This window comes from Mobula hypostoma, chromosome 14 (genome assembly GCF_963921235.1).
Source record: "Mobula hypostoma chromosome 14, sMobHyp1.1, whole genome shotgun sequence".
NCBI lineage: Eukaryota > Metazoa > Chordata > Chondrichthyes > Myliobatiformes > Myliobatidae > Mobula > Mobula hypostoma.
The window spans coordinates 79032094-79058873 of record NC_086110.1 but is presented as its reverse complement, the minus strand read 5'-3'; the positions used below and the strand labels follow the sequence as shown (position 1 = coordinate 79058873).

Sequence of the window (26780 nt, the reverse complement as noted above, 5' to 3'; positions counted from 1 at the left end):
CAACTATCCACAGCCTTCATCAGTCAGGTCTCTGCTCTGTCTTAGACTGCCCACTCTCTCGTCTAAGTGCCATCAGTAATTCTACCCACCAACCCCAACATATACACCACCATCAACTCCAGGTCCAATTAATCCCAACACCACCATCAACCCCATCCCAAACCACAATCCCAATACCACCATGGACCCCTGTCCCCATCACCAACACCAACCAGATCACCACCACCCCAAACCAATCCCATCGCAAACCACAATCCCAATACCACCATGAACGCCTGTTCCCATCACCAACATCAACCAGATCACCACCACCCCAAACCAATCCCATCGCAAACCACAATCCGGATACCACCATGGACCCCTGTCCCCATCACCAACACCAACCACATCACCACCACGCCAAACCAATCCCATCGCAAACCACAATCCGAATACCACCAAGGACCCCTGTCCCCATCACCAACACCAACCAGATCACCACCACCCCAAACCAATCCCATCGCAAACCACAATCCCGATACCACCATGGACCCCTGTCCCCATCGCCAACACCAACCAGATCACCACCACGCCAAACCAATCCCATCGCAAACCACAATCCCGATACCACCATGGACCCCTGTCCCCATGACCAACACCAACCAGATCACCACCACCCCAAACCAATCCCATCGCAAACCACAATCCCGATACCACCATGGACCCCTGTCCCCATGACCAACATCAACCAGATCACCACCACCCTAAACCAATCCCATCGCAAACCACAATCCCGATACCACCATTATCCCTGTCCCCATTGCCAACACCAACCAGATCACCACCACCCCAAACCAATCCCATCGCAAACCACAATCCCAATACCACCATGGACCCCTGTCCTCATCGCCAACACCAACCAGATCACCACCACCCCAAACCAATCCCATCGCAAACCACAATCCCAATACCACCATGGACCCCTGTCCCCATCGCCAACACCAACCAGATCACCACCACCCCAAACCAATCCCATCGCAAACCACAATCCCAATACCACCATGGAACCCTGTCCCCATCGCCAACACCAACCAGATCACCACCACCCCAAACCAATCCCAATAAATCCCAACACCACCACCAACCGCAACCGCACCATCATTCCCAGTACTACCTCTGTCACCAAAATCACCAACAACCTTAAACCACCAACCACAGCACCAGATCACCATCTCCACCGAGCACCACCCCTACACAGCCCATCACACAGGGCTCCTGTCACCTCTTGTACAAACCAGGCTCTTATGAACTCTTTCTGGAGGCCCAGTCGGCGACGGGAACAGAGCACTTTGAGGAGGCTCCTCTCAGGTTGGCGAAGCTTGAATAAAAGCAGAGCTTTGCGGGCAGTTGGATATTTTGGAGGCCCAGTCAGCGGCAGGAACAGAGCTCTTTGAAGTAAATAAAAGTACAGAAGGGACAAGTAGAGTGACCATTGTTGGGAGTGGCCCTGGGGTGAGAGTGGGAGTGTCAGGCTTTGACTCCAGAGTTTCGACGAGAAGAGGCTGAGGCCAGAGACACAGGTTAGAAGATTTGGTCTTGGTTGCCCATGGTACAGGGCAGGTAGGACGGCAGATATGGCAGTGGTATGATCCTCCTGAGGGGCGTGGGAATGCATGGAACCCTGATGACTACACCTGCAGGAAGTGAAGCCAACTCCAGACATGAAAGACCGCATTGAGGATCTGGAGCTGCGGTTGCATGAACTTAGGATCATCCGGGAGGCAGAGCATTTGAGTAGGTGTTTATACCCAGAGTGCATAATTCGGGGAGTAGATGGGTGACCACTGAGAGAGGTAAAGGGAAAAAGAAGTCAATGCAGGGTCCCCTGTGGCCATTCCCCTCAGCAACAGGTTTACCCCTTTGGATACTGATGAGGGGGATGATCTATCTGGGCAAGGCAGCAGCAGCCAGACCAATAGCACTGTGGTCAGCTCTGAGCCTCAGAAGGGTAGGGTGAAGTTAGGTGGAGCAACAGTCATAGGGGACTTGATAGACAGACAGGAGATTCTGCGGCAGCAAAAGAGATGCCAGATAGTGTGTTGCCTCCCGGGTGCTAGGGTCCAGGATGTCTCTGAGTGGTTGCAGAATATTCTTGAAGGGCAGGGTGGGCAGCCAGAGGTTGTGCTAGATATTGCTACCAATGAAATGGGCAGGAGAGGGGTAGAGGTCCTGCCCAGTAAGTTTACGGAGTTAGGAAGGAGCTTGAAGAGCAGGACGTCCAAGGTGGTAATTGTCGAATTACACCCGTGCTACGAGCGAGGGAAGGTCAGAACAGGAAGATAGTGCAGATGAATGAGTGGCTGAGCAGATGGGACAGGGGTCAGGGTTTCAAGTTCTTGGATCATTGGAACCTTCGCTGGGGAAGGAGTGACCTGTACAAGTGGGATGGGTTGCACCTGAACTGGAGGGGTTCCACTATCCTGGGAGGGAGGTTTGCTGATGCTATTTGGGAGGGTTTAAACTAGATTTGAAGGGGGGTGGGAACTGAAGTGAAGAGGCAGAGGATGGTGCAGTTGGCACACAGGAAGAGAGCTTGTAGGGAGTTTGTGAAGAAGGATAAGCAGATGATAGAGCAAAGATCCACTCAGCTGAATGATTTGAGATGTGTCTATTTTAATGCAAGGAGTATCATAAGCAAGGCGGATGAACAGAGCATGGATCAACATGTGGAACTATGATGTTGTGGCCATTACAGAGACTTGGATGTCTCAGGGGCAAAAATGGCTGCTGAATGTGCCGAGCTTTGGATGTTTCAAAAGGGACAGCGAGAGGGCAAGAGGTGGGGGAGTGGCATTGCTAATCAGGGATAGTATCACGGCTGCAGAAAAGGGGAAGTCATGGAGGGATTGTCTACTGAGTCTCTGTGGGTGGAAGTCAGAAACAGGAAGTGGGCAATAACTCCACTTGGTGTTTTTATAGACCCCCCAATAATAACAGAGGCATCAAGGAGCAGATAAGGAGGCAGATTCTGGAATGGTACAATAATAATAGGGTTGTTGTAATGGGTGAATTTAACTTCCCTAATATTGATCGCTCGAGTGTGTAATGTGCAAGGCACATGAAGAAGAAGAATATTGATTGGCTTCTCCTTAGTGCAAGGAGTTCAGATGGGGTGAAGCTTGTCAGAAGGGTTTCCTGACACAGTATGTAGATAAACCAACTAGAGGAGAGACTGTACTTGATGTGGTATTGGGAAATGAACCTGGTCAGGTGTCAGATCTCTCGGTGGGAGAGCATTTTGCAGATAGTGATCACAACTCTACCTTCTTTACCATAGCATTGGAGAGGTATAGGACAGACAATTTGGGAAAACATTTAATTGGGGCAGGTGGAAATATGATGCTGTTAGGCAGGATCTTGGGAACATCAAGTGGGAGCAGATGTTCTCAAAGAAAAGCACGACAGAAATGTGGCAAATATTCAGGGAACATTTGCATGGCATTCTGCATAGGTATGTTCCATAGAGGCAGGGTGTACAAAGTATGTAGAAAATCTAGTTAAGAAGAAAAGAAGAGCTTACAAAAGGTTCAAGGAACTAGGCACTGTTAGAGTTCCAGAAAATTACAAGGCTGCCAGGAAGGAGTTTAAAAATGGAATTAGGAGAGCCAGAAGGGGCCATGAGAAGGCCTTGGTGAGCAGGATTAAGGAAAACCTCAAGGCATTCTACAGGTATGTGAAGAGCAAGTGGATGAGCCGTGTGAGAATCGGACCAATCAGGAGCAATAGTGGAAACGTGCATGGAGTCGGAGGAGGTAGCAGAGGTACTTAATGAATACTTTGCTTCAGTATTCACCAGGGAGAAGGACCTTGGCAGTTGTGGGGATGACTTACAGCGGACTGAAGTGCTTGAGTGTACCGACATTAAGAAAGAGGATGTGCTGGAGCTGTTGAAAGGTATTAAGTTAGATAAGTTGCTGGGACCAGACGAGGTATACTCCAGGCTACTGTGGGAAGTGAAGAAGGAGATCGCTGAGCCTCTGGTGATGATCTTTGCATCATCAATGGGGATGGGAGAAGTACCAGAGGATTGGAAGGTTCCAAATGTTGTTCCCTTGTTCAAGAAGGGAAGAAGAGAAAACCCAGGAAATTATAGACCAGTGAGCCTGACTTCAATGGTGGGCAAGTTGTTGGAGAAGATCCTGAGAGGTAAAATTTATGAGCATTTGGAGAGACATAATCTGATTAGGGATAGTCAGCATGTCTTTGTCAAAGGTATGTCATGCCTTATGAGCCTGATTAACTTCTTTGAGGATGTAACAAAACACATTGATGAAGATGGATGTAATGGATTTCAGTAAGGCATTTGATAAGGTTCCCCACGCAAAGCTCATTCAGAAAGTAAGGAGGCATGGGATCCAAGGAGACCTTGCTTTGTGGATTCAGAACTGCCTTGTTCACAGAAGGCAAAGGGTGGTTGTAGGTGGTTCATATTCTGCTTGGAGGATGATAATCCCCCCACCCCTTTATGATTTTTATAAATGACCTGGATGGAGAAGTAGAAGGGTGGGTTAGTAAGTTTGCTATGACACAAAAGTTGGAGGTGTTGTGGATAGTCTGGAGGGTTGCAGAGGTTACAGAGGGACATCGATAGGATGCAAAACTGGGCTGAGAAGTGGCAGATGGAGTTCAACCCAGATAAGTGTGAAGTGGTTCATTTTGGTAGGTCAAATTTGAAGACAGAATATAATATTAATGGTAAGACTCTTGGCAGTGTGGAGGATCAGTGAGATATTGGGGTCTGTGTCCATTGGACACTCAAAGCTGCTGCACAGCTTGACAGTGTTGTTAAGGCAGCGTATGGTGTGTTGGCATTCATCACCCGTGGAATTGAGTTCAAGAGCCGTGAGGTAATGTTACAGCTACTTAAGACCTTGGTCAGACCCCACTTGGAGTATTGTGTTCAGTTCTGGTCACCTCACTACAGGAAGGATGTGGATACTATAGAGAGAGTGCAGAAGAGAATTACAAGGATGTTGCCTGGATTGGGGAGCATGCCTTATGAGAATAGGTTGAGTGAACTTGGCCTTTTCTTCGTAGAGCGACGGAGGATGAGAGGTGACCTGATAGAGGTGTATAAGATGATGAGAGGCATTGATTGTGTGGATAGTCAGAGGCTTTTTCCCAGGGCTGAAAAGGCTAATACAAGGGGTAAAGTTTTAAGGTGCTTGGAAATAGGTACCGAGGTGATGTCAGGGGTAAATTTCCCACACCCCTGTGGTGGGTGTGTGGAATGCACTGCCAGCGACGGTGGTAGAGGTGGATACAATAGGGTCTTTTAAGAACCTCTTAGATAGGTACTTGGAGCTTAGAAAAATAGAGGGCTATGCAGTAGGGAAATTCTTGGCAGTTTTTAGAATAGGTTACACAGTCGGCACAACATTGTAAGCCTTAGGGCCTATAATGTGCTGTAGATTTCTATGTTCTGAGATTCCTCACCTCCCGATCCAATCCTATTCCAACCGTGCGGATCTCCCCAGTCACTGGATCAATGCGGAAAATTCCTTTCCCATCACCCACGATAGAGTAACCCAGAGCAGCGTTGTCAGTCTGAGGGTCGTCAGCATCCGATGCAGAGACTCGCATCACCAGTGTGCCTGCAACATCCCAAACATTCCTGTTAGCAGACAGCCCGTCCTACCCGAGCACAGTGCCCCATTCCTGGGCACAGTTGTTCACACCCACCACACCTGGACCAGATCATGTACACCCCAGAGTTCTGAAAGAGGTGGCTGAAGAGATTGTGGAGGCATTAGTAATGATCTTTCAAGAATCACTAGATTCTGGAATGGTTCTGGAAGATTGGAAAATTACAAATGTCACTCCACTCTTCAAGAAGGGAGAGAGGCAGCAGAAAGGAAACTATAGGCCAGTTAGTCTGACCTCAGTGGTTGGGAAGATATTGGGGTTGATTATTAAGGGTGAGGTCTCAGGGCACTTGGAGGCACAGGATAAAGTAGGCTGCAGTCAGCATGGTTTCCTCAAGGAAAAATCTTGCCGGACAAACCTGTTGGAATTCTTTGAGTAAGTAGCAAGCAGGATAGACAAAGGAGAATCAGTTGATGTTGTGTACTTGGATTTTCAGAAGGCCTTTGACAAGGTGCTACACGTGAGGTAGCTTCACAAGTTCAGAGCCCATGGTGCTACAGGAAAGATACTAGGACAGATAGGGCAGTTGCTGAATGGCAGGAGGCAGCCAGTGGGAATAAAAGGATCCTGTTCTGGATAGCTGCCAGTGATTAGTGTTGTTCCACAGCCGTCTGTGTTTTTACGTTACATGTCAATGACTTGGATCGACAGAATTGATGGCTTTGTTGCGAAGTTCATGGATGATACAAAGATAGTTGGAGGAGCAGGTAGTTTTGAGGAGCTAGAACAGCTACAGAAGGACTGAGATAGATTAAGAGAATGGGCAAAGAAATGGCAGATGGGAAGTGTTGGGAAGTGAATGATAATGCACTTTGGTAGAAGAAATAAAAGGGTAGACGATTTTCTGACTGGAGTGAAAATTCCATTATTCCAGGATTGACTGGCTTGTCATGTGAAGAGCGTTTAATGGCTCTGGACCTGTATACACTGGAATTTAGAAGAATGAGGGGTGACCTAATCGAAATCTATCGAATGTTGAGAAGGCTCAATAAAGTGGATGTGAAGAGCATGTTTCCTATGGTGGGAGAGTCTAATACCAGAGGAGTCAGCCCTAGAATAGAGGGGTGTCCTTGTAGAATGGAGATAAGGAGGAACATTTTTAGCCAGAGAGTGGTGAATTTGTGGAATTCATTGCCACAGACAGATGTGAAGGCAAAGTCTTTCCGTATACTTAAGGCAGAGGATAATAGATTTTTGATCGGTCAGGCTATAGTAGGATACAGGGAGAAGGCAGGAGATTGGGACCGAGGGGGAATGGATCAGCCTTGATGAAATGGCGGAGCAGATCCAATCGGCCAAATGACGTAATTCTGCGCCTATATGTTATGGTTTCACACAGTGGTCAGCTGACTTAGATACAGTTGTTTACATGGTGTTGCACAGAACTGGGTACAGTCATTGAGCAGTTCAGCACAGAACAGGCCCTTCAGCCCATCTAGTTCATGCCAAAACCATTTAAATGGCCTACTCCCATTGACCTGCACCAGGACCATAACTCTCCATACCCCTACAATCCATGTGCTTATCCAACTTCTCTTAAAAGTTGAAATCGAGCTCACATGCACCACTTGCTGGCAACTCATTCCGCACCCTCACAAGTGAAGAAGTTTCCCAAGTTCCCCTTAAACTTTACACCTTTCACCCTTAACCCATGACCTCTGGTTGCAGTCCCACCCACTCTCAATGGAAAAAGCTTGCTGGCACTTACCCCATCTATACCCCTCCGAATTTTGTATTCCTCTATCAAATCTCCTCTCAAACTTCTACATTCTGAGGAATACAGACCTAACCCATTCAACCTTTCCTTACAACTCAGATCCTCCAGAACTGGCTACATCCTAGTAAATTTTCACTGCACTCTTTCAACCTTCTTTCATCTTTCCTGTTAGTAGTTGACCAAAACTACCCACAATACTCCAAATTAGGCCTCATCAATATAAGATCCCATTTCCTGTATTTAATACATTGAATTATGAAGGCCAATGTGTCAAAAACTTTCTTTACAACCCTACCTACCTATGACACCACCTTCAACGAATTATGTACCTGTATTCCCAGATCCCTTTGTTCTACCGCACACCTCAGTGCCCTACAGTTCACTGTGTAAAACCTACCCTGGCTGATCCTCCCAAAGTGCAAAACCTCGCTCTTGTCTGCATTAAATTTCACCAGCCATTTTTCCAGTTGATACACATCTCTCTGCAAGACGTGATAGCTTTCCTCACTGTCCAGTACATCTGAATCTTGGTGTCACCCACAAAGTTGCTGATCCAGTTAACTACATTATCATCCAGATCGTTGATATAGATGACAAACAACAACAGACCCAGCACTGATCCCTGCGGCACTCCACTAGTCACAGTCCTCCAGTCAGAGACAACCATCTACTACCACTCTCTGGCTTCTCCCACAAAGCCAATGTCTAATCCAATTTACTACCTCATCCTGAACACCAAGCGACTGAACATTGATAACCAACCTCCCATATGGGACCTTGTCAAATGCCTTGCTAAAGTCCATGTGGAAACATCTACCGCCTTGTCTCCATCCACTTTCCCAGTAACTTCCTCAAAAAACTGTATAAGATTTTAGACATGACCTATCATGCACAAAGCCATGCTGATTATCCTTAATCAGTCCATATCTATCCAAATACTTATATATCTGCTTCATTAGAATACCTTCCAATAACTTTTCCATTACTGATGTCAGACATACCAGCCAATAATTTCCTGCTTTCTGTTTAAGAACATTTTTAAAACAGCAGAACAACATTTGGTAACCTCCAATCCTCTGGTACCTCTCCTGTTGCTCAGGATGATTTAAAGATTGCTGTATTAAACAGTATTATCTTCCTCCTTCTGGCCTCCTTAACACGTGGCATGGGTAGCAATCCTGAGATCACAACCCTGGAGGTCCTGCCCTTTAACTTAGCACCGAACTCCCTGAGCTCCCTGTGCGGACCCTCGTCACTCGTCCCACCCATGCCATTGGTACTTACAAGGATTCAATCCAAGATGTCCCAGACCCTGGCAATTGGGAGGCAACGTACCATCCGGGAATCTCATTCTCACCCACAGAGCCTCCTTTCCGTTCCCCTATCACTGTAGCCTGCCTCTTCTCCCGCTTCCCTTTTGAATCACGATACCAGAGACCTGAATACTGTGACTTTCCACTGCTAGGTAATTTCCACCACCCCACCCCCAACAAAATCCAACGTAACCTGTTATTGAGGGGGATGGCCACAGGGGTACTCTGTACTGGCTCCTTCACCCCTTTCCCCTTACTGACTGTCACCCACTGTCCTGTGTCCTGCACCTCGGGTGTTACTACCTCTCCATATCTCCCATCACTGCTTCAACCTCCCGAATGATCCAGAGTTCATCCAGTCCCAGCTCTAACTCCTTAATGCCAATTGTTAGAAGCTGCGGCTGGATGTGCTTCGCAGTAGTGGTCAGCAAGGACATGAGAGGTCTCCCTGCCTTCCCACATCCCGCAAGAGGGACATTCCACTATCCTGCCTGGCATCTCTAGTGTTCTACTGATCAAATGGAAGGAAGTGCCCTCCACTTCCATCTACAGTTTTATTTTTTTGCCTTCCCTGACTGGCCTCTTCCAGCAGAAGCCTCCAAGAGCTAAAACCTCAAAATCTCCACTCTACTTTGCCTGTTCCACTTGCCCCCCCCCCCCCCCGTTCCTTTAATTTGCTCTTGCTAATCAATCCCAGACGACGACTGGACACTGGTCACAGCCCCCAAAAACACTGCTGTGAGCTGTTGCTTTTTATACTTGGTCAGTGAACTTGAGTGAAATTACATCCTCTCAAGCTTCTGGTTTCCTGAATAGTTGCTGGTCAGAGCACAGTTGTTCACACCCACTACACACAGGGGCTGACCTAGGTACAGTCATTCACACCCACTACACACAGGGGCTGACCTAGGTACAGTCATTCACACCCACTACACAGGGGCTGACCTAGGTACAGTCATTCACACCCACTACACACAGGGGCTGACCTAGGTACAGTCATTCACACCCACTACACACAGGTGGCTGACCTAGGTACAGTCATTCACACCCACTACACACAGGGGCTGACCTAGGTACAGTCATTCACACCCACTACACACAGGTGGCTGACCTAGGTACAGTCATTCACACCCACTACACACAGGGGCTGACCTAGGTACAGTCATTCACACCCACTACACACAGGGGCTGACCTAGGTACAGTCGTTCACACCCACTACACACAGGGGCTGACCTAGGTACAGTCGTTCACACCCACTACACACAGGGGCTGACCTAGGTACAGTCATTCACACCCACTACACACAGGTGGCTGACCTAGGTACAGTCATTCACACCCACTACACACAGGGGCTGACCTAGGTACAGTTGTTCACACCCACTACACACAGGGGCTGACCTAGGTACAGTCATTCACACCCACTACACACAGGGGCTGACCTAGGTACAGTCATTCACACCCACTACACACAGGTGGCTGACCTAGGTACAGTCATTCACACCCACTACACACAGGGGCTGACCTAGGTACAGTCATTCACACCCACTACACACAGGTGGCTGACCTAGGTACAGTCATTCACACCCACTACACACAGGTGGCTGACCTAGGTTCAGTCATTCACACCCACTACACACAGGGGCTGACCTAGGTACAGTCATTCACACCCACTACACACAGGGGGCTGACCTAGGTACAGTCATTCACACCCACTACACACGGGGGGGCTGACCTAGGTACAGTCGTTCACAGCCACTACACACGGGGGGGCTGACCTAGGTACAGTCGTTCACACCCACTACACACAGGGGCTGACCTAGGTACAGTCATTCACACCCACTACACACAGGGGGCTGACCTAGGTACAGTCATTCACACCCACTACACACGGGGGGGCTGACCTAGGTACAGTCGTTCACAGCCACTACACACGGGGGGGCTGACCTAGGTACAGTCGTTCACACCCACTACACACAGGGAGCTGTTATGGGTACAGTCGTTCATACCCACTACACACAGGGGCTGACCTGGGTACCGTCATTCATAGCCACTACACACGGGGGGCTGACCTGGGTACAGTCATTCATAGCCACTACACACAGGGGGCAGACCTAGGTACAGTCGTTCACACCCACTACACACAGGGGCTGACCTAGGTACAGTCGTCCATCGATACAATGTCTGGCCTTCAATATTAACCCTCTAGCTATAATCTTCTTTCAGCCATGATTCAGTGATGCCTACAACATCATACTGCCAATCTGCAACTGTGATACAAATTCACCTGTCTTGTTCTGTATACTGCGGTCATTCAAATATAACCCCTTCAGTAATGTATTAACCCTTTCAGATTTTGTCCGCCTTTTACGTTGCAACTCTTCCTGTTGAATGCACTTTTGCCCCATCAACAGCTTCTCCTTGCTAGGAGTGTTACTACACCTCGCCTTTGTTTGTAAACCATCTGCCTTATCTTCAGCACGATCACTCCAGCTCCCAACCCACTGCCAAATTAGTTTAAACTCACCCAAACAACTCTAGCCAACCTGCCAACAAGGATATTCTGTCCTCCCCTCTGCTCCTTATCATCAGCTGCTCCAACCCCTTACTGCACCAACTATTGCGCTCCCTCCACCCTCTGCTCCCTCCTCCCCTCTACTCCCTCCTCCCCTCTACTCCCTCCACCATCTGCTCCCTCCTCCCCTCTACTCCCTCCACCCTCTGCTCCCTCCACCCTCTGCTCCCTCCTCCCCTCTGCTCCCTCCACCCTCTGCTCCCTCCTCCCCTCTGCTCCCTCCTCCCCTCTGCTCCCTCCACCCTCTGCTCCCTCCTCCCCTCTGCTCCCTCCACCCTCTGCTCCCTCCTCCCCTCTGCTCCCTCCACCCTCTGCTCCCTCCTCCCCTCTGCTCCCTCCACCCTCTGCTCCCTCCTCCCCTCTGCTCCCTCCACCCTCTGCTCCCTCCTCCCCTCTGCTCCCTCCTCCCCTCTGCTCCCTCCACCTTCTGCTCCCTCCACCCTCTGCTCCCTCCTCCCCTCTGCTCCCTCCACCCTCTGCTCCCTCCTCCCGTCTACTCCCTCCACCCTCTGCTCCCTCCGGCCTCTGCTCCCTCCACCCTCTGCTCCCTCCTACCCTCTGCTCCCTCCACCCTCTGCTCCCTCCTCCCTCTACTCCCTCCACCCCTCTACTCCCTCCAGCACTCTGCTCCCTCCATGCTCTGCTCCCTCCACCCTCTGCTCCCTCCTCCCTCTGCTCCCTCCTCCCTTCTACTCCCTCCTCCCCTCTGCTCCCTCCACCCTCTGCTCCCTCCACGCTCTGCTCCCTCCTCCTCTCTACTCCCTCCACCCCTCTGCTCCCTCCACGCACTGCTCCCTCCACCCCTCTGCTCCCTCCTCCCCTCTGCTCCCTCCACCCTCTGCTCCCACCTCCCCTCTGCTCCCTCCTCCACTCTACTCCCTCTTCCCCTCTGCTCCCGCCTCCCCTCTACTCCCTCGACCTTTCTACTCCCTCCACCCTCTGCTCCCTCCTCCCCTCTGCTCCCTCCACCCTCTGCTCCCACCTCCCCTCTGCTCCCTCCTCCCTCTCCTCCCCTCTGCTTCCTCCACCCCTCTGCTCCCTCCACCCTCTGCTCCCTCCTCCTCTCTACTCCCTCCACCCCTCTGCTCCCTCCATGCTCTGCTCCCTCCACCCCTCTGCTCCCTCCTCCCCTCTACTCCCTCCACTCTCTGTTCCTCCCCTCTACTCCCTCCACTCTGTTCCCTCCTCCCCTCTACTCCCTCCACCCTCTGCTCCCTCCACCCTCTGTTCCCTCCACCCTCTGCTCCCTCCACCGTCTGCTCCCTCCTCCTCTCTACTCCCATCCACCCTCTGTTCCCTCCACCCTCTGCTCCCTCCACCCTCTGCTCCCTCCTCCCCTCTACTCCCTCCTCCCCTCTACTCCCTCTACCCTCTTCTCCCTCCACCCTCTGCTCTCTCCTCCCCTCTGCTCCCTCCACCTTCTGCTCCCTCCTCCCCTCTACTCCCTCCACCCCTCTACTCCCTCCACCCCTCTGCTCCCTCCACGCTCTGCTCCCTCCACCTTCTGCTCCCTCCACCCTCTGCTCCCTCCTCCCCTCTGCTCCCTCCACCCTCTGCTCCCTCCTCCTCTCTACTCCCTCCACCCCTCTGCTCCCTCCACGCTCTGCTCCCTCCACCCCTTTGCTCCCTCCTCCCCTCTGCTCCCTCCACCCTCTGCTCCCACCTTCCCTCTGCTCCCTCCTCCCCTCTACTCCCTCCACCCCTCTGCTCACTCCACCCCTCTGCTCCCTCCACGCTCTGTTCCCTCCACCCTCCTCCCCTCTACTCCCTCCACCCTCTGCTCCCACCTCCCCTCTGCTCCCTCCTCCCCTCTACTTCCTCCTCCCCTCTGCTCCCTCCACTCTGCTCCCTCCACCCTCTGCTCCCTCCACCCTCTGCTCCCTCTTCCCCTCTTCTCCCTCCTCCCCTCTCCTCCCTCCACCCTCTGCTCCTTCCTCCCTCTGCTCCCTCCTCCTCTCTACTCCACCCCTCTGCTCCCTCCTCCCCTCTACTCCCTCCACCCCTCTGCTCCCTCCTCCCTCTGCTCCCTCCGCCCTCTGCTCCCTCCTCCTCTCTACTTCCTCCACCCCTCTGCTCCCTCCATGCTCTGCTCCCTCCACCCCTCTACTCCCTCCACCCTCTACTCCCTCCACCCTCTGCTCCCTCCTCCCCTCTACTTCCTCCTCCCCTCTACTCCCTCCACCCTCTGCTCCCTCCACCCTCCGCTCCCACCTCCCCTCTGCTCCCTCCTCTGCTCCCTCCACGCTGTTCCCTCCACCCTCTGCTCCCTCCACCATCTGCTCCCTCCACCCTCTGCTCCCTCCTCCCCTCTTCTCCCTCCTCCCCTCTCCTCCCTCCACCCTCTGCTCCTTCCTCCCTCTGCTCCCTCCTCCTCTCTACTCCTTCCACCCTCTGCTCCCTCCTCCCCTCTACTCCCTCCACCTCTCTGCTCCCTCCACCCTCTGCTCCCTCCACCCTCTGCTCCCTCCTCCTCTCTACTCCCTCCATCCCTCTGCTCCCTCCATGCTCTGCTCCCTCCACCCCTCTACTCCCTCCACCCTCTGCTCCCTCCACCCTCTGCTCCCACCTCCCATCTGCTCCCTCCACCCTCTGCTCCCTCCACCCTCTGCTCCCACCTCCCATCTGCTCCCTCCACCCTCTGCTCCCTCCACCCTCTGCTCCCTCCACCCTCTGCTCCCTCCTCCTCTCTACTCCCTCCATCCCTCTGCTCCCTCCATGCTCTGCTCCCTCCACCCCTCTACTCCCTCCACCCTCTACTCCCTCCACCCTCTGCTCCCTCCACCCTCTGCTCCCACCTCCCATCTGCTCCCTCCTCCCCTCTGCTCCCTCCACGCTGTTCCCTCCACCCTCTGCTTCCTCCACCCTCTGCTCCCTCCACCCTCTGCTCCCTCCTCCCCTCTTCTCCCTCCTCCCCTCTCCTCCCTCCACCCTCCGCTCCTTCCTCCCCTCTGCTTCCAGCCCCCGAACACCCACCAGTGAGGAAGTGGGAAAGGGAAGAGTTTGCAAGCTCTGGGTATCCATCATTGACGTAAAATTCATGCTCTGATGATCAGTGCTATGACACCTCACCATGGCTGCTGGGCATCTGCTCTTTCAGATCATCCCTGCAGGGCAACTTCCCTCTGTGCATCCTCCTCAATCTTCTTCAATACACCCTCAAACACCCCTCCATCGCTCTGCAACATCCCTCCCTCTTCTTTAGCATACCTCCATACTTCAACTCTCTCTCAGCATACCTTCATGCCTTGAAATCCCTCCCTCCCTCTCCCTCAGCACACCTCCACACCTCAACATAGCCCCCTCATGCTGTGTATCTATCCCGCCCTCCTTCCTTCTCAGCTCCAGCTCCTCAACATTGCTGCATCAGTGTTCCTCAACAACCCTCCCTCAATACTCCACATCCCTTCCTCCATTCTCAATGTTCCTCTTTCCCTCGACATTCTTCACCATCCCTCCTGTCTCTCCCCCTTAATATCTCTCCCTATTCCTTACTTCTCCATCGATATTAGTCCCTCACCATTCCACATCCCTACCTTCCCTTCAACATCTCTCTTCTCAACACTCATCCCTCTCTCCCCCTCAACATCTCTCTCACTGTTCCTCATTCCTCCCTCCTCAACATCTTTCTCCACAAACATTATCCCTATCTCCCCATCTTAACATCCCTGCCTTCATACTCCTTAATGTTGCTCCATTCCTGACCTCAATATCCCGCTTTCTCTTCATGTTCCTCAACATCTCCCCTTCCCCGTTCCTCATCCCTACCTTCTCTTCAACATTCCTCCCTCCCTGTTTTTGACTGTAAGCTATTGGATTTTCTATTTGATCTCTAAGGACAAATAGAAAATGCAATTGCTGAATAGACTCATTTCTCACTTCTATCTTTTCCAAACACCTTGTGCCCTGAACTGAACGTATTGGATTGATTGTGGGTGTGTACGGGGCTGATGGTTCACATGCTCAATCAATTGGGCCTCTGAAGCGTGAAAGGCCCTCTTTTTTGGGCACAGGTTTTTGAATGCTCGTTTTTACTTCTTGACAGGCTGGGTTCACCACTCCTGCACCACGAGTTGCCCACCATATACCATGGTTAACAAGACTCGGTGAGTTACCCAGCATAGATTGCTGTTACCGAGACTCGGTGAGTTACCCAGCATAGATTGCAGTTAACGAGACTCGGTGAGTTACCCAGCATATACCATGGTTACCGAGACTCAGTGAGTTACCCACCATATACCATGGTTACCGAGACTCGGTGAGTTACCCAGCATAGATTGCAGTTAACAAGACTCGGTGAGTTACCCAGCATAGATTGCTGTTACCGAGACTCGGTGAGATACCCAGCATAGATTTCAGTTAACGAGACTCGGTGAGTTACCCAGCATAGATTGCTGTTAACGAGACTCGGTGAGTTACCCAGCATAGATTGCAGTTAACGAGACTCAGTGAGTTACCCAGCATAGATTGCAGTTAACGAGACTCGGTGAGTTACCCAGCATAGATTGCTGTTAACGAGACTCGCTGAGTTACCCAGCATAGATTGCAGTTAACGAGACTCGGTGAGTTACCCAGCATAGATTGCTGTTAACGAGACTCGCTGAGTTACCCAGCATAGATTGCTGTTACCGAGACTCGCTGAGATACCCAGCATAGATTGCTGTTAACGAGACTCGGTGAGTTACCCAGCATAGATTGCTGTTACCGAGACTCGGTGAGTTACCCAGCATAGATTGCTGTTACGGAGACTCGGTGAGTTACCCAGCATAGATTGCAGTTAACGAGACTCGGTGAGTTACCCAGCATAGATTGCTGTTACTGAGACTCGGTGAGATACCCAGCATAGATTTCAGTTAACGAGACTCGGTGAGTTACCCAGCATAGATTGCTGTTACCGAGACTCGGTGAGTTACCCAGCATAGATTGCAGTTAACGAGACTCGGTGAGTTACCCAGCATAGATTGCAGTTAACGAGACTCGGTGAGTTACCCAGCATAGATTGCAGTTAACGAGATTTGGTGAGATACCCAGCATAGATTGCAGTTAACGAGACTCGGTGAGTTACCCAGCATAGATTGCAGTTAACGAGACTCGGTGAGTTACCCAGCATAGATTGCAGTTAACGAGACTCGGTGAGTTACCCAGCATAGATTGCAGTTAACGAGATTCGGTGAGATACCCAGCATAGATTGCAGTTAACGAGACTCGCTGAGTTACCCAGCATAGATTGCTGTTACCGAGACTCGGTGAGTTACCCAGCATAGATTGCTGTTACCGAGACTCGGTGAGTTACCCAGCATAGATTGCAGTTAACGAGACTCGGTGAGTTACCCAGCATAGATTGCAGTTAACGAGACTCGGTGAGTTACCCAGCATAGATTGCAGTTAACGAGACTCGGTGAGTTACCCAGCATAGATTGCAGTTACCGAGACTCGGTGAGTTACCCAGCATAGATTGCTGTTAACGAGACTCGGTGAGTTACCCAGCATAGATTGCTGTTAACGAGACTCGCTGAGTTACCCAGCATAGATTGCTGTTAACGAGACTCGCTGAGTTACCCAGCATAGATTGCTGTTACCGAGACTCGGTGAGTTACCCAGCATAGATTGCAGTTAACGAGACTCGGTGAGATACCCAGCATAGATTGCAGTTAACGAGACTTGGTGAGTTACCCAGCATAGATTGCAGTTAACGAGACTCGGTGAGTTACCCAGCATAGATTGCAGTTAACGAGACTCGGTGAGATACCCAGCATAGATTGCAGTTAACGAGACTCGGTGAGTTACCCAGCATAGATTGCAGTTAACGAGACTCGGTGAGTTACCCAGCATAGATTGCTGTTACCGAGACTCGGTGAGTTACCCAGCATAGATTGCTGTTAACGAGACTCGGTGAGTTACCCAGCATAGATTGCTGTTAACGAGACTCGGTGAGTTACCCAGCATAGATTGCTGTTACCGAGACTCGGTGAGTTACCCAGCATAGATTGCTGTTACCGAGACTCGGTGAGTTACCCAGCATAGATTGCAGTTACCGAGACTCGGTGAGTTACCCAGCATAGATTGCAGTTACCGAGACTCGGTGAGTTACCCAGCATAGATTGCAGTTACCGAGACTCGGTGAGTTACCCAGCATAGATTGCAGTTACCGAGACTCGGTGAGTTACCCAGCATAGATTGCTGTTAACGAGACTCGGTGAGTTACCCAGCATAGATTGCTGTTAACGAGTCTCGGTGAATCCCACTACCCCGCTGCCATTTTTGCTCCTGTTTTCACACACTAATGGCTTCGGCATCCTTCTGACTTGACGAGTATAAAACTCCTCAAAACACGAAGCCCCTTCTCCAGACCCCTAACTCTGGCTCTATCCACTGGCCAAACCGGAGATTCTGACAGAGGCCATTTGCTAACTCACTGCCCAGGAAAGTGGATGCTGGGATCTCATGTTCTGTTATGACTGTCTTCTGGCTCGGTGTCCTCCCTCCCCCCAGACAGAATACTCTGCACCTCCTCAGTACTGGTCATCGGTCTACACCACGGGGACACAGGCAGTCTCTCATTCTTTGAACCACTTACTAACTTCAATCAGAACAGAGACCCAGAGTTAGACAGCACGGAAACAGGCCAGTTAGCACTGTTCACCCATGGCCACCAAAGTGCCTTCCTGACCCAGTCCCACTTGCCTGTATTTGGTCAATTTTCCTTTAACCCTTTCCTCTCCATATACGTGCCTGAATGTGTAACTGTACATATATCTACCACCTTCACTGTAGCTCATCCCATTGACCAACCACCCTCTGCGGGATAAACCTGCTTCACAATCCCCATTTAAGTCCCTTATACCCTCTCACATTAAACATGCACCCTCTAGTTTAAGACTCCTCTACTCTGAGAAAAGGAGTCTAAAACTTTGACAAACTTCAATAGATGTGTGTCGAAGAGTATACTGACTGGCTACATCATGAGCTGGTATGGAAATACCAAAGCCCAAAGATGAAAAAGCCTACGCAGTGTCCTGATTGAGATTTCTACTACTATGCTGTGGGGTACTTCCTTTAGTTGTTTTCTGTAAAGGCAATCTGCCCTGCTGGTAGAATGTTTTGGTTTTGGCTAAAGATAAGGAGGCATGTAGTTCAACACAGGAATGTGGTGTCAGCCACTCAGGACGGTGGAATTGGGATAAGGCTCCAGAGAGAGCTGGATGGAGAGAAATGTGTGACAGGCAGCCTGTAGGATTTGATCTGACAGGAAGATGCAATTGCAAGGAGAGTGTCACAAAATGAAGGTGTCCAAGATGGGAAGCTTTACCAGTGATCGGTGATGAGAATTCAGAGCTGTTATACCCAGCCTTTGGAAGAGATGAGCTCCAATGGTCATGTGCACATTTAGACTGGTTTAACTGTAATGAGGCCTTTTATGTTTTTCTTTTCTTTCTCTTAATAACTATTTGATAAAGCTAACTTTAGTAAATGTACTTTATTTTTAATTTTATGTGGTGTACAATCTGTATGTACACAGCATTCCCTCAAATCGTGGTTCCGTTAATCAAAACATCCCAACAGTCTTGTTTGGTTGAACCCCAAATCATACCGACCCCAGTTGTGTATTGCTTATGAAAAGAAGCCTTCCCACTGCTGAGTCACATGGCTGACAGCCGAGCCAGCTATCCAGCCTGGCGAGAGGGTTACACTTCGTGGGGGCTTTGTCCAGAGATTTCAGATGCTGTTTGAAGCTGTTTTAGGATTGATTAAGTGGTTTGTGTGTTTAAACTAGTGTCGGGGAAAATGACTGAGGTACCTTATTATGGACGCCGCAGGGATTAAGGTTTGGCACGATTCAAAGAGATTATTCACAAATAATGCTTGTGTTCTGAGTGGGGTGGATTTCCAAAGCCCTGATGAACTGCTAATTAGAGTGTTAAATTCTGTAAAGGTATGGGGAAAGTTATGCTGGTTGAACAACATTTTGATCAATTGGCAGGTAAGGATGTCGTGTCAGTCCAGACTAGCAGTGACGTGACTGAAGTTGCACTGCCTGGTATGATTAGGGCACCTGGAAAGGCGAGGCCATGGGCAGTCTATATTTTTAGAGAAGAAGAATTGTATGTAGTTGAGGGTGAAGACTCTAAAGTTGTTCTCGTATCTGCAAAGAGAGAGGAAGGAGTTGGCTGATGTAAAAGGTCCAAAGGGTCCTTCAGTGGGTGATGGAAATCCTGAGCTGGTTTCAGCAGATGAATGCCAAAGTGGACTGGCGGAGAGCCAAGGTTATCGTAGGCTGAGAATGTTCTCTGGAGTCAAGCCCACCCCCAACAGAGAGGAAGAATATGAGACTTGAGTGGAACAGACAAATCTGTTTCTGGATGAGCAGGAGTTCTCAGATAATACAAGAAGACAGCGATTGGTTGAGAGTCTAAAAGGTCCGGCTGCTGAGGTGGAAGAAAATGTGTTGGTCATGTCCGAGTTTCTGGCATGGCAGATAGCCCAGTGGATTTTACGATGAGCTTCAGGCACACATCCCAGGAGAAAGGGGGGAAACCTTCTGCCTGCATTCTCAGGCCGGAGAGATGGCTGCATTGCTTGGCTGAGATAAATTGCTAAACGATGGGGCAAGTTGTGAAGGGCGTACAGTCACACAACGTGATTGCCTTTAAGCATTCGAATGTCTCATAAGATGCAAACCCCTCCCTCATTTGTTGAGCTAATCAGAGAAGTAAGACAGGAGGAAAATACAATGGCGGAGAAAGAGGTCTCCGTCAGCAGGGCAAAGTCCTCAGTTGTAGCCTCTGTTGGTGAAATGACGCTGAAGCCACACAAGTGGAGGTTTTGCAGGATGTAGTGAGAAACCTGCAAAGCCGAGATATCTCAGATAGCCAGTGACAGCCAGTGTGACAGGTCTGATATGAAACCAGACCTACCGGTAGGATATACTAAGCAGAGGGCTGCTACTGACAGGGGTCTCTTGACAAGGGAAGCAACAGGAATTTTCTGTTATGACTGTAGTGAGGATGGACATTTCAACCAGGAGCAAGAAAGGACAAGAAGATCTTTGGAAAGTAGCCCACTTTGCTAAAACAGAAAAGGAAGTCGAGAAACTTCAGAGAGACCCAGTAAGGGAATGGCCTGGCATCTTGGAGAGAACATGTCCTTATCAATGGATAAAGGAAAACACTAAAGTGCAAAACCTTATTCTTGATGGCTTAGTCGGGCCAAGCTCCAGTGTATCCCTACAGATCGAGGGTATTTATGCTAGAGCCATACTTGACACAAGTTCTCAGGTAACCCTGCTTCACAAATCCTTTTATAACCGGTATTTGACACATTTATGTTGACGTCACTTAGTAGCCTAGAAATCTGGGGCCTTAGTACTGATGATTATCCAACGGCTCAGTCAGTGGCAGAAGCAAACCACGGCAACGAGGTTTCCTTCAGGTCAGAGATGCTGGTTTAAAAGGAGGGTTTCACGGGTGTTCAGGCTCATTCCGACGCCCAATCAGCAGCAGGAGCGGGCCACAGCAACTGAGTCTTACTTCAGTGGTTGGTAAGTTGATGGAGAGGATCCTGAGAGGCAGGATTTATGAACATTTGGAGAGGCATAATATGATTAGGAATACTCAGAATGGCTTTGTCAAGGGCAGGTCGTGCCTTATGAGCCTGATTGAATTTTTTGAGGATGTGACTAAACACATTGACGAAGGAAGACACGAGGAAATCTACAGATGCTGGAAATTCAAGCAACACACACAAAAAATGCTGGTGGGCGCAGCAGGCCAGGCAGCATCTATAGGAAGAGGTACAGTTGACATTTCAGGCCGGGACCCTTCGTCAGGACAGTCCTGGGTTAGTAAATTTGCTGATGACACAAAGGTTGGGGGTGTTGTGGATAGTGTGGAGGGCTGTCAGAGGTTACAGCGGGACATTGATAAGATGTAAAACTGGGCTGAGAAGTGGCAGAGTTCAACCCAGATAAGTGTGAAAAGGTTCATTTTGGTAGGTCAAATATGATGGCAGAATATGGTATTAATGGTAAGACTCTTGGCAGTGTGGAGGATTAGAGGGATCTTGGGGTCCGAGTCTATAGGATACTCAAAGCTGTTGCGCAGGTTAAATCCGTGGTTAAGAAGGCACACAGTGTATTGGCTTTCATCAATCGTGGAATTGAATTTAAGAGCCGAGAGGTAATGTTGCAGCTATATAGGACCCTGATCAGACCCCACTTGGAGTACTGTGCTCAGTTCTGGTCGCCTCACTACAGGAAGGATGTGGAAACTATAGAAAGGGTGCAGAGGAGATCTACAAGGATGTTGCCTGGATTGGGGAGCATGCCTTATGAAAACAGGTTGAGTAAACTCGGCCTTTTCTCCTTGGAGTGACGGAGGATGAGAGGTGATCTGATAGAGGTGTATAAGATGATGAGAGGCATTGATCATGTGGATAGTCAGAGACTTTTTCCCAGGGCTGAAATGGCTGCCACAAGAGAACACAGGTTTAAGGTGCTGGGGAGTAAGTACAGAGGAGACGTCAGGGGTAAGTTTTTTACGCAGAGAGTGGTGAGTGCGTGGAATGGGCTGCCAGCCACAGTGGTGGAGGTGGATACAATAGGGTCTTTTAAGAGATTTTTGGATAGGTACATGGAGCTTAGAAAAATAGAGGGCTATGCGTAAGCCTAGTAATTTCTAAGGCAGGGACATGTTCGGCACAACTTTGTGGGAACATGTCCTACCTTAGAAATTCAGGCTCAGGCTCATTCCGACGGCCCAATCAGCAGCAGGAGAAGGCCACAGCAACGAGGTCGGAGATGCTGGTTTAAAGGCACAGAAGGGACAAGTGGGTTGGCCATTCTTGGGAGCAGGAGTGTCAGGCTTTGGCTCGAGAGAGGCGTTGGCTTGGAGTAAGCTTCTATAAAAGTTCCCTTTTCTCTCTCTTACTGGACCTAGTGTAGTAACTGGCCATTGTGTGCTCTTCATGCCGGATGCTGGAGTCCTGGGAGACCCAGAGTCTTCTGGGGAACCACATCTGTGTGAAGTGCATCCGGCTGCAGCTCCTTGAAGACCGTGTTAGGGATCTGGAGCAGCAGTTGGATGAGCTTTGGCTTGTATGGAAGAGTGAGGAGATCATCGATCAGAGTTACAGGGAAGTAGTCACCCCAGAGATGCAGGAGGCGAGTAGCTGGGTAGCTGTCAGGAGAAATGGAAATGTGAAGAGCACTCCTATAGTTATTCCCCTGAGTAATAAGTTTACCGTTTTGGGTACTGTTGTGGGGGGGGATGACCTCCCAGAGGAAGACCACGGAGACCAGGTTACTGGCACTGAGCATAGGTCCGTGGTGCAGTATGAGATAGGAAGGGAAAGCAAAGAGATCCTGAAGAGAGAATTTAGAGAGCAAGGTAGAGAAGCAGGACCTCCCGGGTAGTAATTTCTGGATTGCGACGTGTGCCATGAGCCAGTGAGGGTAGAAACTGGATGATTTGGCAGATAAATGCGTGGCTGAGAAGCCAGTGCAGGGGCAGGGCTTCATTGGGATCTCTTCTGGGGGAGGCATGACCTGTTCAAAAGTGATGGGTTGCACCTGAACCCAAGGGGGACCAATATTCTCGTGGGCAGGTTTGTTGGAGCTGTTGGGAAGGGTTTAAATTAATTTGGCGGGGTGGGGGGTGGTGTGGGAACCAGAGTGAAGGGACGCAGGAAAGGACAGGTGGTAAGAAAGCAAAGACAGCATGCAGTCAGACTGTTAGGAAGGGCAGGCAGATAATTGCAGCCAGCAGGGTGAGTATCAGTGCATCAGGGATACAAAATCAAAAAGGGTAGTGAGTACAGTAAAAGTGCATTTTATACTCAATGCACAGAGTATGAGAAATAAAGTGGATGATCTTGTTGCAGATTGTCGGGTATGGTGCTGTGGCCATCACTAAATCATGGCTGAAGGATGGTTGTAGTTGGAAGCTGAATGTCCAAGGTTACACGTTGTATTGGAGGGATAGGAAGGTAGGCAGAGAGGGTGGTGTGGCTCTGTTGGTAAAGAATTGGCATCAAATCAGTAGTAAGATATGACATAGGATCAGAAGATGTTGAATCATTGTGGATTGAGTTAAGAGTCTGCAAGTGTAAGTGGACCCTGATGGCAGTTATATACAGGCCCCCCAACAGTAGCTGGGATGTGGTCTATAGATTACAACAGGAAATAGAAAAGGCATGTCAAAAGGCAATACTACGAACATGAAGGTAGATTGGGAAATTTGGTTTGGTAATGGATCTCAAGAGAGTGAATTTGTTGAATGCCTATGAGATGGCTTTTTAGAACAGTTTGTCATTGAGTTACCAGGGGATGTTATGTAACGAACCAGAGGTGATTAGGGAGCTTAAAGTAAAAGAACCCTTAGGAGGCAGTGATCAGAATATGGCTGAGTTCAACCTGAAATGTGATAGGGAGAAAGTAAAGTCTGATGTAGCAGTATTTCAGTGGAGTAAAGAAAATTACAGTGGTATGAGTGAGGTGTTGGCCAAAGTAAACTGGAAGGAGATACTGGCAGGGATGACAGCAGAGCAACAATGGTGTGAGTTTCTAGGAAAAATGAGGAAGGTGCAGGATAGATGTATTGCAAAAACAAAGAAATAATCAAATGGCAAAATAGTACAACCGTGGCTGACAAGCAAAGTCAGAGCTAATGTAAAAACGAAAGAGGGGGCAAACAACAAAGGAAAAATTAGCAGGAAGACAGAGGATTGGGAAGCTTATGAAAATCCACAGAAAGCAACTTATAACCATATAACTATGTAACAATTACAGCATGGAAACAGGCCATCTTGGCCCTTCTAGTCCGTGCCGAACTCTTACTCTCACCTAGTCCCACCGACCTACACTCAGCCCATAACCCTCCATTCCCTTCCTGTCCAGTTTAACTTTAAACGACAACATCGAACCTGCACTTAAAGAAACTTAAGGAGGGAAAATATGAGATAAGAAAGTAAGCTAGCAAACAATTTCAAAGTGGATAGAAAAAGCTTTTTCAAGTACATTAAATATAAGAGAGATGAGGGTGGATATAGAACCGCTTGAAAATGAGGCACAGTAAATAATAATGGGGGACAAGGAGAGGGCAGATGAACTAAATGAGTATTTTGCATCAGTCTTCACTGTGGAAGACACTAGCAGTGTGCCAGAAGTTGAAGGGTGTGAGGGAAGAGAAGTGGGTGCAGTTACTATTAAAAGGGAGAAGGTGCTCAAAAAGCTGAAAGACCTACATGTGATTAAGTCACCTGGACCAGATGAAATGCACCCAAGGGTTATGAAAGAGGTCATGGTAGAGATTGTGGAAGCAGTAGTAATGGTCTTTCAAGAATCACTGGACCCTGGCATGGAAAATTGAAAATGTCACTCAATTCTTTAAGGCAGCAAAAAGGAAATTATAGACCAGTTAGCCGGACCTCAGCAGTTGGGAAGATGTTGCAGTCAATTGTGAAGGATGAGGTTATGGAGTATTGGGTGACAGAGGACAAGATAGGACAAAGTCAGCATGGTTTCCTTAAGGGAAAATCTTATAAACGTAGAAACATAGAAAACCCTGCAGCACAATACAGGCCCTTTGGCCCATGATGCTGTGCCAAACATGTACTTATTTTAGAAATTACCTAGGGTTAGCCTTAGCCCTCTAATTTTCGAAGCTCCATGTACCTATCCAGGAGCTCTTAAAAGACCCTATCGTATCCATCTCCACTACCTTTGCTGGCAGCCCATTCCACGCACTCACCACTCTCTGCGTAAAAAACTTGCCCCTGACATCTCCTCTGTACCTACTTCCAAGTAACTTAAAAATGTGCCCTCTTGTGTTAACGAATCTTGCCTGACAAACCTGCTGGAATTCTCTGAAGAAATTATATGTCGACTGTACTTTTTTCCAGAGATGCTGCCTGGCTTGCTGAGTTCCTCCAGCATTTTCTGTGCATTGCTTGGATTGCGAGAATCTGCAGATTCTCTCTTGTATGTGATGCTGAGGCTTTGTAAGACTCTGTTAAGGCCTCACCTTGAGTATTGTAAACAGTTTTGGGCTCCTTATCTAAGAAAAGATGTGCTGGCATTGGAGAGGGTTCAGAGGAGGTTCACAAGGATGGTTTTGTGAATGAAAGGGTTATCATATGAGGAAAGTTTGATGGCTTGGGGCCTGTACTCTCTGGAATTCAGAAGGATGAGAGGGGATCTCATTGAAACCTTTCAAATGCTGAAAGGCCTAGATAGAGTAGATGTGGAAAGGATGTTTCCCATGGTGGGAGAGTCAAGAGGACACAGCCTCAGGATTGAGGGGTGTCCGTTTAAAACAGAGATGCAGATAAATTTCTTTAGCCAGAGGGTGGTGAATTTATGGAAACTATTACCACAGACAGCTGTGGAGGCCAGGTCGTTGTGTGTTTTTAAGGTGGAGATTAAATAGCTTTTTGATTGGCTACAGCATCAAAGGTTATGGGGAGAAGGCCGGGGAGTGGGGCTGAAGAGCGGAAAAAAGGATCAACCATGATTAAATGGCAAAACAGACTCGATAGGCCAAATGGCCTAATTCTACTCCTATGTCTTTTTGTCTCCTATGGTCATCATTGATCACTACACCAGATATGCTCAAGCCTTCCCCATCCACAGTTGCCAAAGTATTATCGGAGAAGTATTTTGTTCATTATCATCCCCCAAGAAGAATACATCATAATCAGGGAAGGGATTTTGAGAGTCGGACCATACATGAGTTACTGGGCATGCTTGGAGTCGAGAAGTCAAGGACCAGGCCCTATCACCCTCTGGGTGATCCCCAGACTGAAAGCTTCAATTGGACATTGTTAGACATGTCTGGAACCCTGGATATCAGCAAAAAGAACAAGTGGAGTCAATATATTAGGCATTTGGTACACTACTACAATTGTACACAGAATGGGACTGCTTTCCATACTACTTGATGCTCAGGCTCAAAGTGAGATTGCCTTTAGATCTCTGTTTTGGAACCAGGAGTGATGACTTGCCACAGAAGACGTATCTCAAGTGTGTCTGACATGAGGAAAGAACTGCAAAAGGCTTATGAGCTAGCTGTGGTCTCTGTCACCAAGGAAAATCAAGGAAACAAGATGAGATATGATCAAAAGATTAGGTTCTCTCGACCTCTCAGTATGGAGACAGAACTTCAAGAAGAAATTGGGGTACCAGGGAAGTAGAAGTTGGCCGACTGCTGGGTATCTGCACCTTACATAGTGGAGAGCCAGTTGCCAAATTTGTCAGTTTTCTGGGTAAAGCCAGAGGCTGGGAATGGCCGTGTCAAAATTTCCATCAGAATCACCTTCTACCCCAGAGCCTGACGGGGAACCTACACCGAGTAGAACTCTGCACAGAAGCAGAACAGAAAGGCAAATAGCAGAAAGACCCGAAAAGGTCCCAACCATGGAATACCATCGTTGTGGTGGTGGCTATCCCTCGAGATCGAGGATGATGGTCTTCGTTCTGAAGAAGTGGCCCACAGAGTGAAG

The 26780-nt window shown here is 49.2% G+C and overlaps 1 protein-coding gene across 1 annotated transcript in view; it reads right to left on the bottom strand.

The window, feature by feature from the left end:
- cdh15 (cadherin 15, type 1, M-cadherin (myotubule)) overlaps window positions 1–26780 on the bottom strand; it is a 98237-nt gene that overhangs the window by 40428 nt on the left and 31029 nt on the right. The window contains exon 5 of the mRNA XM_063067533.1: window positions 5476–5633. Coding sequence (XP_062923603.1) covers window positions 5476–5633 — 158 coding nt within the window. The remainder of the gene's footprint in view (window positions 1–5475; window positions 5634–26780) is intronic.